We start from the raw sequence: 16,322 nt of genomic DNA, 5'->3' as shown, positions 1-16,322 counted from the left end.
AAGCCTTTCATATATCTCTAAAGATATTAATGAATAATATCCAAGGAATGATATGAATGCATTGTAAACTTTGAGAATCTCAATATATCCTGCAATCTGAAAAGAGAATGAAAACATTCAATCAAGGATTTATAGCAGAGGAGGGATAAGCTTGTAGTGAATCTGAAATGGAGGCTTTTCAAACATAAATGTTGAAGAAGCATTTAGACACATGTCATCAGATAGGAATTAACTAACTCTTTCATTCAGGCATTCTGCAAAGGAAGAGGATTGGAGTAAGGGAGAAATATATATATACTTAGTAGGAAATAGTAAGTAGGTACATTTACAATCACCAAAGAGGGGTAAACTATGAAGAACAGATAGTGAAAGAGAATATAATGAATTAAGACAACAAGAATATAGTTGCAGAAGTAGACTCAAAAGAGAAACGACATTATTTTTAAAGGATCAAACGACACACTCATCAACAATATTGCATGCAACGAAAATACCAAGTGTTTAGTCAACCACGAGCCAATGTTTTTTCAACAAGGTAAGACCATGGGATATTCAGTGAATATTTTATGTCACATGAATAAGTAATTAATACTAATGTTAGTTTGTGTATAATGTATTCAATCAAGCATCTCTAAGATGGGATTGGTAATGGAATAAAAGATAAATAGACAATTTATATAAATAATGTTTATTTAAGAAAAGGTATGAGGAATATTCAACTTATAGTGAATCTCATATCCTTTGTAGCATCATTCTTAGTCAACCTAATAGAAGCAAACATTAAAAGTAATAAACAATTGTTTTTTTATTACAATATTAATGTATAATGGCACGAAAGATAAAATAAAAGGATATTGATGTACAGTAAGTATTTATCCTTGAGTATTTTATTTAACTAATCAATGCACTCGCTCTCTTATTTGTTTATACTATAAGAGCCATTTGCCTTTATCTTTTCCTTTAAGAGTGTTTTTGCAAGAAAATGAGGATTGGTATCAAATTCGGAGGGAGCATAACACTCCATCAAAAGTATTAGTGGATGAGGAGCTTAGGAGATTGAGATTCACAGGGAGCCTGGCATTTCATTAGAATCAACCTTGAAAGAGATGGAGTAGATAGAGAATATGATTCAGTCAACCTTAGGTGATCTCGTTCATATAAATTCAAAGGAAGTAAACAATATTGAGATGGATTCTTCAGTGATCAATAAATTGCAGCAGACAAGAGGACTGTGATTCCTGATATACCTTGTGACTGTAATTTTAATGGGCCTACTCCCTATATACACCATGAGGAAGTCACGACTTCCAAATGATGTCACTTGTATTTGCAGAAGTTATTGAAAGGTGATGATCTTACAATAACTTAATTTTCTATTATGATGGATATCTTATGATATTTATGCAAATTATAAAAGATTATACTTGGCATGGTGGATGTTTATATGGTAAGCATTATGAGAATGTGTGTGCACATACCTTACAAACATTTTTTGACTACATGGTGAATGTTATGCATATTGACAATCTAGAAGGCCATTACACAAAGTATTTGATGAGTATCATGCATCTTGATGTTCTAGAAGGCCATTACACACAGAGTACTTGGTGAGTATCACGCGACTTGATGTTTTTGATAAGATAAACAGGGTTTGAAGGGAGCCTGAAAACCTATACAAGTCTTCAGATTTTCAATAAGTTCAAATACAAAGATACTGCAAGCAAAAGCAGAACTAGTAAAGATCCAACAAGGGGGCAGAGCCAGATATATCACGATTTGCCCCTTGATTTAGAGCCACCCTTGCATGATCGAAGGTTAATTTCTAAAGGAGGAGTTGATGGTCTAGTGTACTTTCCTTTTACCACAGTCCAACCATCCTCCACCTTAGTTGCCTTAGCAATCCAATCCCCAGAAGAAACTGAACAATGAAGCCCAGGGGAATCCGAAAAACCAACAATCTTCCTAGAAGAGCCCATTGCCAATTGGCCCCCCACAGAACCAGGAGGAAGGATAAGGGTAGGGGCAAGAAAGCGTAAAGGGTCCTGGCCCTCAACAGGATCAGGAGGAATGTCCAGTACTGGGGCAGGAGAAGAAACAGGAACCTCCTCTAACACCGGCACTGAAAGATCATCAGCAAAAGATACATCCGCAGATACAACTATTGAATCCAGAGGCGCATCACTGGATTTAACCACCATATAGTGTTCAGAAGAGGCCCCTGACCACCAAGAAGGTGGTTGCCTAGATTTAGTCATCACAGTAGCACAACGAGCAGCAATGTGACTAGTCTTATGACATTTTCTATAGCGAAAAGGGATACCTTCATAATCCAATGTTTGGGTCCAAGAGCCCCTCAAAGAATCCAAACAAACCATCTCAAGAAGGCCCCTAGAAATATCCATCTCTACGAGAAATCTAGCATATGTTGAATGAAGGATATCCAAAGTGTATGGGTCCACATATAAAAAATACCAATGACATCCCCAACAGATTCATAAACAGAATCAAGCCAGAGATGCATCGAGAGATTTGGTAACCGAACCCAGATAGGAACCCTGTTACAGGATTTCGTAAGCGGATCAAAATCCATGTGCCATGGTTTCGTCATAAGAGGAAATCTATCCTCCCATGAAAAGTTGTGATTACACAAAATAGTTTTCATGTCTTTAACAGAATTTAACTTTACTATGAAAAAACCTTTAGCCACCAGAAAGATATGGACCTCACTATCTAAAATGGGCTCCCAGTGCTTAGAAATCCAAGCATGAAGATTAGAAAGAGAGGGCCAAAAACCCCGAAATCTAAAGATAGCAGCAAAAGAAGAAAGCTCATCTGTCGTACCTAAAATATTATCGATTGTTTCAGAGTCCAAGAGTACCCTTAAAGGGTTTGAAACACATACAGGGGAAACTTCATAGGGACAAGAAGGCCCGGATTGAACAGCACGAGCACCATGAAGACCCACCTCAAATGCAGCCACTTTGGCATAAGGGGCAGATCTACCCCCAGAAGGCATAGTTGAAGTCGACCTAGAACCAGCAACAACAGTAGGAGGCAAAGCACTCCCACACCCTGACCTTGCAACCAACAACAGCTACCAACAGCTAGCAGAGAGAGGCATGAAGCACAGCGAAACAAGATCTCGAACTAGCACAGACCAGCAACTAGCTTTCTCTGATCAGAGAGGAGCACGTAAAGACGGGCCAGAGGCCATGACCAAGGTTGCAGGAGCCGTTTTGTGACCACAGCTAGCGCTCGGCTGCAAAAACCACTACTAGGGCAACGAGCGCGAACAGGTTAATCTTGTCTTTTACACACGACTTGATGTTATAGAAGGTCATTACTCACAATATTTGGTGCAAATCTTGCATCTCAAAATTATGTAGGCCATTACTCAAACAGTATTTAGTATATTCTGGGAGGCCAATACTCATGATATCATATGTGATATCAAACATTTTTCAATAATTAGTGAATATCATGTATTTTGGGTGACCAATACTGATGATATCGGATGTGATATCAAACCTTATTGAGTATCTGTTGAATACCATATGTCGATATTTTGGGAGACCAATACTCCTGATATCAAATGTGATATCAAAATGATGGATATCTTCTAATAAAAGATATCATTGATCTTGTTAACTTGATATTACTTTGAGGTAATGTGTGTGTTTATCCTCCCTATAATTGGAGTGTTGATGTTTGGTAGCTTCTATCAGATAAACCTATATATAATTATATATGAGACATATAAAATTTTATTATTATATGAGAGAAATATATATTATTCACAATTTATTTTTTAGATTACACATAATGACAATGATTAAATATTTATTATATTTATTATCTAGTTAACGAATAGGCATGTCCATAGGACATGTCTCATCATGGCTTTTTTTTCAATTTAAATAAGAGGTCACTGCCATTTGGAAAACAACGCAAATCACTATCTATTGTGACAACACTAATGTAATAAATATATCAAAGAATCTAGTGATGCATGCAAAAATCAAACATATATATATATATATATATATATATATATATATATATATATATATATATATATATATATATATATATATATATATATATATCAAGCATCACCGCCTAAGAGAGACAGTACAAGAGAAGCCAATAATGCTTGAATATGTGAAATCTAAAAAATAAATTGTGAATATATTCACCAAGCCATTGACTAACAATGTTTCTAAGAGGTTACCTAGGGGTCCTTTCCCTATCCAAAATTCACTAAGTGAAGATGCATATTACATCAATCCATTGATGATCAGATATATCTTTGAGGAGTCGATGCAAGAGCTCAATCTTTAGGGATATTTCATGAAGATATGTATGTGATTGTAATGTAATTGATGTAAATAGTACATAAAAGGTACAAGGTATAACTATAAGGTTTTATAAGTTTCATATTGGAACTTATATTTACCTTTGGCATTGTTGTCAAACGGAGAAAGAATCACTAAAAGGATGAGAGAATCAATAAAAGATGAGGACTAGAAGGGAGATAATCAAAAAAGTGAAGCATAACCAAAGGAGGAGAAATGTTGAGGATGAAGTGATGAAGATACAGACCGAGTACACCTGATGTTAAATTTGTTACAAAGAACCTGAATGATGTCAAAGAGATGGAGAATTGTATAATTGTCAATGCATACATTTGATTATCTTATGTGTAAAGTTTTGTAATGTAAAATCTTATGTTATGTGTTGTCATCGATGCTAAAGGAAGAGATTGTTAGCCCCAAGTGATAATATAACTAAGAATGTTATTGTTGTATGTGAAAGAGTCATATGACTTATTATATTGTCATTGATCTCAAATCCTAGTTGTTTAGACGTTATGCTAATTCAGTAGAGTGTCATATCATGTGATTGCTGAAGAGGGTTCAAAGAAAGTATGATGATGATAGAGTTGACAAGTATTAATATTCAATGGGCACTTGAATGAGTCAAACCCTGATAGTATAATGTTGGTTTGATTGGTTTGCAATCATGAAAAGTTATAATAAAGTTAATGTATTCAGTGGGCTACACCAGTTATACCAAGTGAGCAAGATGAAAGAAGGAATAAAATATTGTCTGAGCTAGTAAAGTAATAACCAAGCACCTGGCAAAGTAAAGATAGAGTTCAGTGATAACCGAGTAATCTTAGTGTTAACCAAGCGCAGTGGTACCTACGTGAAGTGGTAATGTTCACCGAGTGGAGAACAAATAGAAAGATGAGATCTGAGGTCGACAAATGATGAGAATTGAGAATGTTTGAGAAGCATAAAGGATAAGGACGAAGTTTGTTCTAATTAGGTAAAAACGGGTTTTGAAAGGACCCAAAACCTTGTACACCAAATCTAAAGATATGACAATATAAGGCCCAAATACAACAGTGTGAGTCACAAAACAAAGATAGGGAACAACCAACAAATTCCCACCACAATGTACATCAATCCTCAACAAGGGAGCTTAAGATTTAGATTTAGATTTAGAACCTCCCTTATAGGACCACAAATTCTTATCTAGAGGAGGGATAGAGTACTTAGATTTCTTTCCTTTTACCGTTGTCCATCCATCCTCTAGCTTAGCCGCATCGTTCTGCCAACCCCCTAAAGAAACGAAGGAATCGACATGGCAAACCGGAGAAGAAGTATCATCCAACAAAACACTTTCCCTAGGAGAGGCCAATTTGGGTGAACCCAAATCCAAAATGTTTTGTACTACAGGTCCAGAGACAGCAGACTAAAAAGGGTTAGCATTCAAGACAACAGGACCGATAGTCTGGGAAGCAAGAGCCTCCACCAAAACAAGTTGATCCAAAACATCAAGAGTAGTATGCCCTGAACCATTAGACGCAAGAGACCCCTCAACAACTTGCTCCCGAACAGATGAAGATTTAGTAACAGTGTAATACTTATCAAAAACACTCGCCCACTAGGTAGGTGTTCGCTTTGATCTTGCCTTGTCAGAAGAACATCGAGCCACCACATGGCCAGTCATATGACATTTCTTGCATCGAAAGGGAAGACCTTCATAATCCAGAACCTGAGTCCAGATACCACATGAGAAACCTAGGCAAATCTTCTCGAGGAGACCCTTAGGGACATCCATGGCTGGAATAAGTTAAAGATGATCGTGTGAAAAAGAATTGTTACTTTTAGAATACCCACAAGCTTTACAGTGAGCTAGTATTAATCGAATGACTAGATGCATTGAACCTTAACCAAAAAGAAGATCTACAAATGTAATTAAGCAGTGAAATCTAGAAGGATCAAGGAGGCATAAATTAACTATTTAAGGAGATGTTTGAAACCTTTTTGGTTGTTGATCGTTGTTGATTGTTGTTGATAAATGTGAGCTGTTGAAGGAAAATGAAAGAATATTATCAAAATGAAATGAAATAATCCAAGAGAGATTTTATGAAAGATAGTTACAATATACTAAAAGTAAAAGGTTTCCCAATGATCAACACAAAACGATAGAAAGGATTTTTGAAGGGGAAAAAACAAGAAAAAGCTCCATGTGAATTATATGAATGAGCAAATGTCGCTAAAGAGAGATGAGAAAATCTCTTAACTGAGTGAATGAGATGAGAAGAGTTGTTTAGCAACTCCCATGTGAATGATTGCCACATTTATAAGTGTGTGTGTGTGTGTACCAAGTGTCATGATCCTCTTAAGGAGGAATAAACGATTCCTCTTAATAAAGGAATTACAAAAAACATGTCCTCACACATGTGCAAGAGGAAAAACAAAAGACATGTCCTGACACTTGTACTAAAGAATAGAAACTACATAAGCGATACCTCGGTTATCTCAACTAGCAAATAAATACAATCAACGAAAGATTACTACTTCTAATAGAGAATGAAGAACAAGGAGAACCAAGCATAACAGAGGAAGAAAGATCAAGCAGACGAAGTGCAAGGTGAAAAAGAGTGTGAATCGCCCAGATATAGATTAGAAGGAATAACACTAAGCAAATGAGAGATTTGAACTAGCAACGTAATGTTAAGCCTAAACATATCATTGACTGTTACTTTGTTTTCATCGTAGCAGAGAAAATCTCTTAACCGAGTGGACCTAAGCAATCTATGAAATCCTATATGGTAACATCAGTTAGTGATATTTGTAAGTCCTTTAAGCAGGCCACTCTTTTGAAATGTCAAAACATGAATAAGGTCTAGATGATCTTTGCTTAAAATCCTCTCACCAGTTCACACTAAAAATGTGCATGTAAACTTCTTACAAGGTTGGCTCTTAGCATAACTTGCTTTAGAAGAGTGAATTATTTGAGTTGGCAATCCTAGGTGGTTTTTCCCTTTACAAGGTTTCTACGTTAAAATTATGTGTTCAATGGTGCAATTGCTTATGTGTTTCCAAGTTTATTTCATGTTTTATGTTTTAAGTTGCAACTTGATATAAACTAAATAGTTATTATAATACTCAGCATAGTTATAAACAGTGAGATAATAGTTTGGATCAAAAAGATCATAAGTGTGAATTGAAATGTTGAATCTAGTTACCGAGCTTGTAATTAGAAAGTATATAAAGTTGAATTGGTGCCAAAATATGTTTAAGACCTATGGGATAGCTGGATATAATTCATAGTGGAGATTGTGTCGGGATACTTAGGGTCCGCGCTTGGGAGGTTATGCCTCTGATAATGTTTCTCCTCCCCACCAAATGTCAAGACTTGCACAACACAAAGTCAATATTTGTTTCTTAAGGTTTCACAACTATCAGGTATTATTCTTTTTATGTAATATTACAAGTTCAGTTAATCATTGCAAGTATTTTCTTTATATTTAGATAGAGTAGAATGATCTCTCTTTTTATCAAGTAAATGGTTAGTTATGAATGCTCTTTAATTTGTTAGTAAAGGTCAATTCAATTGTTTTGCTATAGTTGTTAATTCTCTTTTCATTTGAATATGTAAAATATCTATTATAATTGTCCTTCATGTGAATAAAGAAAGCAACGTATTATTAATGATAAACAAAAACAAAAAAACAAAAAAACAAAAAAAACAAAGGCAAAAGTTTTATTATTAGTGATCATTTAATTGTTATCTTGGTTATGAAAAAGAGCATGTTACACAAACATTCAATTCATCATCATGGTAGAAGTATTATGTGTTTACAAGGAATACAAACTCCAAATCATTATAGAACAACTTGAAAAATAAAAACTTGAAAGCCCTTAGTCTTATGATACATGACTCTTTACTCAATAAAGAAACAATGGTACATTAAGGTGTTAATTAAATTTCTCCTCTTTTTAATTTTGCATATTGTTTATAAATAGTCCATTAACTAGAGAATCAATATGAGATCAATGCAAGTTATTTATAAACAAGCACACTAAAAACATGTAGTAATGACCTAGATCCAATAAGCAAACATCAAAAAATCACAACTTCAAATATTATAATAAATATCCCTATAGGAATTCACACTTAGGGTTTTGCAAGTGATATTCTAACATATTTAATGATTAAACTCAACCTCTTAGACTTAGCTAGGTTATTATCCATACATATTATCTTAGTCAAGATATTTTAATTTGGTGCACTTAGAATCTTTATAATCCATTTGATTTAAAGCAACATTTGAAAAAAAAAAATTATTGAAATTGAATTCACACATTTTTCTCAAAGTTTTATAATAGTTTTCTTTTACAAACATAAAGGATTTCTAAACAAAAATTCAAAGCATTAATTGTATTTTAGTGCCAAAGACATTTCAATGGCTATATGCAGCCATTAAATTATTTATTTATTTTTTGGTCATCTAGATTCAATAATGTCCACAACCAACATGAGTTTGAGGATACTAATATTAATGTGTTAACAAATAATTCTAATAGCTTAAATTAGCAACCATTTATATATAAAGTAAAATAAAATAACCATTTTAAATAAATGTATAAATAATATATGAAAAGCACTTTAAAAACTAAAAATGATAACTCAATAATAATAGGATGGGAGAGACTAGAGCTCTTGGTGATCTTGTTTGTAGCTCTAGTTGATTAAGCTAGCCCTATATTGGGATGAATTCAGTATGAAGAAAAATTACATATTAATCCAAATATCTTATGGATACTAAATAATTTCAATATATTATTGACACATAGAAAGCAAATAAAAGCAATTCATAATAAAATTATAAATCAATGATAATAAGTTCAAGATTACACGACATAATACTATTTTGTATTTTTATAAAACCTTCATAGATTATTACTTTAAATAATTCTAATGATTTTTAGAAGAAAAAAAAATGACAAATAATTTTTAATTTTGAAAATTATTTAACTAACAAATGACATTTTTCTGAAGGAAAATATGGCTCAGTGAAGCTCCTCTACTCAGCAAAGATCCTCTGCTTCTTGTGCACGATTTTGAAGAGCTTCTACAATTAGGGTTGTTGCCTCTTCGGCTCCTCCGAACGATCGTCTTCTATTACCAATGTCTATGGCCTTAAATGTAGGACCCTCGGTTCATTTTGAAACCAAGAACTTTTTTGTTGCACTAATGGAGAACCATTCGGCCTCATCGAAGAGGAAAGCTTCCCTTACTCTTCATCTGGACTTGATGGCCATGGATTAAACGAATCTTATCACAAACCGGAGAAGGATCGAGTGGATGGCAAACCATGGTGAAAACCCTAAGGGTTTATCTTCTAATAAACAAATATGGGTTCTCCCCCTTAGTTCATCTAAAATAGCTTCAGGTGCCAATGTGATTCCTCTCCTAATAATCTATTTCCCCGATAAAATCCCTCCTAGGCGTCATTCTAGGGTTTATGATAATAGAATTACACAGGTAATTAAAAATTGTATTCCTCGTAAACACAAAATTTATAAGCTAGATATCAAAAGAACTTACTCTTTTTGAGGTCCCATTTGCTCACAATGGCTTCTTGTGAAAACCCTAGTCCTCTGCAACTTGTCCCAACAGCATCTTCTTCTCTTTTCTAAGATCACACTGAAAAGCTTAGGAAGTACTTATGACAAGGCAAATTTTGTGAAAAGAGTAATTCTATCTCATCATTGGTTGCAAGAATTTGAATTAACTCCTCAACTATCTTGGAGACAAACAGGCGAAAGGAAACATCGATCAATTTTGAACTTAAGTCATTGATTACGTTTTACAGAAGCATGGGTCGACGATTCGAATTTACTCCTTTGGTGTTGAGTCTACTTTTGTTTGGTAACGAGGAAGTCAAACCAATTGGAAAATGACAACTTTATTCCACCTTGGCACTGAGGCCCACTCTTTTTTCTTTGCAACATTTTGGACACGTATCACAATGTCGCTATGTCGCAATAAATAAAAGACTCCCAACTTTTCATTGTGCCATCGTGACCACCATAAGATTTGATTTAATATAACGCTCAAGAAATAGCCAGTTTATTTGTCTTTCATAGCCCATCTTATTGTCCTATGTGTGACACATGGTAATTTTTTATTTGTTGCAAGGTTTGTCTATACTTTTCTATTTTCTGGTCCCACCCACTACACGTGTCACACAGTCGCATTGTCGCAATGGATATAAAACATGCATCTTCTAATCGCAACATCACACGGGTCATAAAATCTCAATCATTCGGATGCTCAAGCTTAAAACATTTACTTGCTTTGTGCACCCCATTACACTTCTTAAGTCTGTGACACATGGCATCCATTTAGTTGTTGTTGGAACCACCCTCTTTCAATTGCCCCTCAGGTCCCGCCTTGGACATGCGTCATGTTGTCACAATGAATATCTTCCTCACATCTTCTCTTTGCAACATCACGCCATCCCTTGGATCAATCATGACCTGATGTTCCTTGTCCCCTCAAGCTTAAAGAACATGGGACGCATGTCACACAGTCGCTTTGTCGCTATGAATAAAAACCTTGCAACTTTTGATTGCGACATCACGCCAGTAGTAGATCTATCTCCTTCTAACCAGATTTGGCCGCGCTTACCAAATGGCTCCTTAGGACACATGTTCATTCGCAATGTCATGATGAGTAAAATCCTTGCAGCTTCTCATCGCAAGATCATGACCACCATTGGATTTCTTTTGATCAACTTTGCATCTAGGGGAATACATTGGTGGGTATTCTCTGTCTTCTGGGACATGCATCATCAAATAGGGAAATGCCAAGCAGTAAGGCAAACGGAGCACTAAATGGAAACTATTTGGTGGACCCAGGTAGGATATTTGTGTAAGCTTCTAACATGTCCTAATGACATAACCTTTTAATAAGATGCTTACTTAGGAAATAATAAAGGACACCCCCCCCACCACCCACCCCCGCATATTTACAAGACCCACACTTAAATTCACAAAATAAAACCTTGGAATATTGGTTATACGATAAAACAACAAGTTGTTACACTAGGTAAAATACAAAAGTCCCCCTTTTAATGATGAACGGACCCTTTCTTTAAGTCACATAAAGGTAACACAAAATTATAACAAGACAAGGATTTTGCTTTGGAACTTACCAACACTTAAACAAAACAAAAAAAATTAGGAAAGCCTCAAGACATTTGCCAATTTTAATTAACACATGAGATATTTGGCACTTATATCAAATTTTGCAACCCTCTACAAAAAGAGGCCAACACTGTTTAAGATTGCCTTAAAAACATGGAGGACAAGAACTAATTGAAAGCCTATTGTTACAAGACTAGCATACGTATATATATAGAACAGATTCTTGTAGAACATTCCATATGTTACAATAACATTTGTTGGCCCATAATACCAAGAGTTAGACACAATGATATCAAGTAGAAAAAGGCTCTAGCATAGTTCAAACATGTTTACTGAGTAAAACATAGGTATACCTGAAACATGCTTTCTTTGTTAAAATGAACTTACACAATGCTTCGGAAAGATGAGAAAATGAATCATTATCAAAAATATTAGGAAGCTAAAACAGAAGGTTGAATTATATTATATAGTACCTTTAAGATGCATTTTTGATTGATTTGATCTTCTCTAGCACCTGAACAAAAAATAACAAATATCAATTGTATAGGACCACATGATACCTGCATGATTTGATCTCGTATAATTAAAGAAAAGTCCTTGCGCATTTAAAAGACACCTTCATGATTCGGTCGAAATTGAATCCATTTTCATCAACAAGAAATTTCTTCAATCCCTGATGCAAGCACCCCAAAACATAAACGAATGTATGCAGAGTATCTCAAATCAAATATTTTCATCTCTGTAAGATTCCAAGACATGTACCTCCTCATCTGGAAGAGACCACTCCAATTTTGATTGGTATTCCAAAGGAGTTGTTTGGGGCTCCTTGAAAATGCTTCTAACTTGTAGATAAGGCCAGTGCACAGGAATTTGAAACCTAAAAGCCAAGTTATACATTTTATCAATTACTGGACAGCATTTAAGAACATGGTTTTCTCCCCTCAAAACTGAAATAAATATATATAATGGATAGCAGAGAGATTATTATAAACAGCTAAAACAAATGAATTGTGAACAAAATCTGCAAGACCAAATCACAGTCACATATAACAAATAATAATTATTGAAATCAATTTCAATTCCTCGCATATAAGGAGGGACTGAATGACCAACCTCTGACCACTTCCATCAGCCCCTACATCCCGGAAAAAAAATATAACACGATATATATAACCTCCAAAACAGCAATGGCAGGGATAAAACATGCCTGTCCTTATCAATATTATCCAAGATCTTCTCTATCGATCCATGCTCCTGAATAAGCTTCAATGATGTTTGAGGTCCAATACCTACACAATTTTATGCATTAGACTTTAGGACTCACTGTAAGAAAAATACATCTAAACATGAAGGGTCATTGCATAATCATCTGGCAAATTACCACAAAAGGCCATATCATGACAATCAGAATAGCTTAGTGACTTGAAAAATGATCTCCAACAATACAATGAAATAAAATTATTGGAAGTATCTATGTCTAGCTTTAAAGAAACTAAATGCACGCCTAACCCATTTTGATATAAAATTCTTTTATATTGGTTTTCTGTTAATAGTTCTACTCAAAATAACATGCTTTCCTCGGAATGAGGCAAACTTTAGCAGATCAACAGGATCACTTAAGGAACCAATGAAGAATTACAATTATGATATAGCCATGTGTACTAATGGAGTCAAACATAAATTGGTTTTTATAGTCCTTGTAGTCAAGAAAAAATACTGTAGTTGGAAATTATTCTCTATCCCAATTTTGTACGAGGGTGTTGATGAATAAAATAAATAATTGTAATGTTTTCAGAATCAGCATGTTTTTTTCATGTGAATCAATCACATATGTATAAACCAATTTATTGGGCTTTAGAAATTGTATATCTGTAAAGCAAGTAGCCCTTTAGCATTGTTGCCATTCAAAAACTCGAGTTAAAATGGCCATATAATGGGACAGGCAGTTGAAGCCTGAAGGATCTATACAGTCTAATCAAGGAAGAGCTGAACTCGCCCAAACATGGTAAATCTATTCTGATATATCAGTGAAAGAATACACATAGAAGGTAGTTGAACAGTCAAATTCCTCAAGAGGTCATTTGTGACAATCTAAGAGTCGGCAAAATAGTAAACATACTTTTCAAGTGTAACTGTAAGACAAGACTCATTAATGCCTTACATGTTGGACTGTATAATTCTGAGTATTGCTTCATACCTGATGTTTGGCATGTATTTATGTGTATTGCCCCATACCTTACATGGCTGATGTGTATTTAATATGTGTGTGTGTGTGTGTGTGTGTGTGTGTGTGTGTGTGTATCTTCATGGCTTACATGTCTTAAGTGTATATACTTATGCCTTCGTGCATGTACTGATTCATGCCTTATGTTGATTTACATATATTCATGTCTATGGTTCATGCCTTAAAAAAACATGGAACTCTGATTTTGTAGACTTGTCATCTTCTCTTCCGTTTTATAGGAAGCAGGAATGTATGCCGATAACATATTGCTTCTAATATGTGTGTGTGTGTGTGTGCACATGTTATGTCTATATATAAATGTGTACATAATTAATACCGATAAAGATTCCTTTAAGGTTTTCATCCAATCCGCAGTCTCATTAAGGAGGGGAGAATGTTCATATGTGGGATACAAGTAACACAAGGTTCCACTCAAGTAGAGAATCCCCGAGTGGAACTCGTAGGCTGTATGGAAGATGTCATTTTGTACTCCTGGGCTTGATGGATAGACTCCAAGCACCTTATATTATCTCCCATGGTGCTCAATATTGTGGATGGGTTGTTGGGAAAGCCTTAAAGGAATCCCACATGTAGATCATGTTGTAAGGGGTTGTCAACTCACAAGATGAAACTCTAAGGATGGGATTGTACTACGAGCTAGGAGCTCACGATTGTGGTGTCGGTGAGGCCCTGTGCCAATCTAAGGAGTATTCGTTGGGCCTGTACAACAAAGTTCAGTGCACACAAGTGTGTTCTAGGTGAGGCATTGTGTCGATCCGAGGAGTATCCGATGGGGTTATGTCATGTAGTGGGCATGCATAGTTGTGGTGTAGGATCCCATCATGGAATGGATCCGAGGCATTTCCAATGGGGCTATGCTATGTGCTATCCTACTGGCATAGTTGTGGTGTAGGCAAGGCGAGGAGCCAAGCTGAGGTGCAATCATGGGGTTGTGCTATGTGACGATCCCACTAGCATAGTTGTGTTGTAGGTGAGGCATGGTGTCGAGTTGAAGTGTAACCGCAGAGGGTAAGTGTCAATGTGCATCAAGGGTGGCATAGGTAGTCGACCTCCCTCAAGGGGGAAAAAGCAAAGTAGTCCTTCCCTCTAGTCTCGAAGTGAGGCATGGGTGACGCATAGTTTAAGGAGTGAAGAGTAACTCTGCCTTATCAAGGTATGGTGAGGTTTGGTGGCAGATGCAAAGCTTATGGTCCCCATCTCAGTGAAGCGGAGTAGCTTAGCCAATGTCGGTGATGACTCAAGGTGTGTTGTCTGAGTTCTAAAAGCTGGGGAAGTGGAGTAGCTAGTCTTGTTGCAGAAGGCAAACGGTTTGTCCAAGTAGGAGCATTGGGGCTTATGGTGAGCCAAGTGGGGAAGTGTAGCAAAGCCAGTTATCTATGCACGGTGGATTGGCAAGGGTGTCACACATGGTGCGCATCCAGGTTACTTGGTGGATGGGATTTGCATTGGGATGAGGTATCTCAAGGCTCGTGGTGGTCCAATATGGAAAACGAGCTATGGCATTTCAGAGGAGCGCTCGAGGTGAGCCGAGCTAGAAGGCAGACCTGTGTCAAGTGACCAAAGAGGTGATTTCAGTGGTATGACTCAAAGAGGCGAGTTGTCATGAATGTCAAGAAGAGGTGACTAGTGGATGCATGAGTAACAAGGTGTTCACCAATGGGGCATGTCAATAAGGACATGGTGCGAGGCAGTCAGTAGTTCCATGGGGAACGGGTAGGTGCTTCAAAGTCCGTGGAGTGCTTGGGGAGACCAACATGGGATGTTAAGTCATCGAGACATTGGGCATGCTAGGGTAGCATGCAAGATTGGAGTGGAGGATTCAAGGTGTTCTAAGGTGCTTTGGTAGTGTTGAATATGCTTTGGCAATGTGCGTTCCTAGCAAGGGAGCACTCAGAGGTCTAAGTCACTTAGGATGGATGCATTGTTCAGCAAGGGAGTCAAAGTGAGTCTCGATGCAGTGGTGCAATGCATAGCTTGGGGAGCATGCGTACTTGAGCAAGGAGAGTCGTGGTAGTTTGAGGCACTTGATGAAGATTGGGGTAAGGTGTAGTCTGGGTGAACGAAAATGGCTCGACTACAATGGGAGTTACCAGTAGGGATCGCCAGTGCCTCACATGGTTGGAATTTTAAGGAAGAAGGCTCAACCTAGGCATGAGCTAAATCCAGCCCCGTGACACATGTAAACTATAGTGATTGTTAAAGTTCTATTTAAAACATTGTGGGATTATATGTTTATTCATCTGTCATAATAAAAATTAACCTAGTTCCAGGCTCTATATCAAGACATAAAGTTGACAATATACATCCCTAAATGTATTCCAAACTATGTATGTGTATATATATACACATTTACTTCATGTCCTACATGTAATCATGTGTATATTTCATGCTTCATGTTTATGCTTCATGCCTCAAGTGTAGAATCCATGCCTTACAGCTATTTGTCCATGCTTCACATATATTTATGCATATGCTTCACATCTTCTGTGAATTTATATGCCTGCTTCATGTTTGAGGAGTTTTCAGTATGGTTACTTCATGGACATGTATACTTTCCTAATCTA

The 16,322-nt window shown here is 36.2% G+C and overlaps 1 protein-coding gene across 5 annotated transcripts in view; it reads right to left on the bottom strand.

Moving 5' to 3' along the window:
- LOC149557927 (flap endonuclease 1-A-like) overlaps window positions 1–16,322 on the bottom strand; it is a 225,364-nt gene that overhangs the window by 14,569 nt on the left and 194,473 nt on the right. For 2 of the 5 annotated variants that reach the window (XM_089832384.1, XM_089832383.1), the window contains exons 12-15: window positions 12,721–12,802; window positions 12,276–12,390; window positions 12,130–12,186; window positions 11,987–12,027 (exon numbers count right to left, since the gene is read on the bottom strand). In XM_089832384.1, the coding sequence (XP_089688510.1) occupies window positions 11,989–12,027; window positions 12,130–12,186; window positions 12,276–12,390; window positions 12,721–12,802 (293 nt within the window). In that variant the 3' untranslated portion in view covers window positions 11,987–11,988. Of the gene's footprint in view, window positions 1–11,573; window positions 12,028–12,129; window positions 12,187–12,275; window positions 12,391–12,720; window positions 12,803–16,322 lie in introns of those variants that run through there. The other 3 variants (XM_089832386.1, XM_089832385.1, XM_089832382.1) reach the window with 2 other exon arrangements.

Source organism: Cupressus sempervirens, chromosome 5 (genome assembly GCF_028749045.1).
Source record: "Cupressus sempervirens isolate cs-2001-9-10 chromosome 5, ASM2874904v1, whole genome shotgun sequence".
NCBI classification, from domain to species: domain Eukaryota; kingdom Viridiplantae; phylum Streptophyta; class Pinopsida; order Cupressales; family Cupressaceae; genus Cupressus; species Cupressus sempervirens.
Note: the sequence above shows the minus strand (reverse complement) of the source record. Positions and strands in the feature narration are given on the sequence as shown.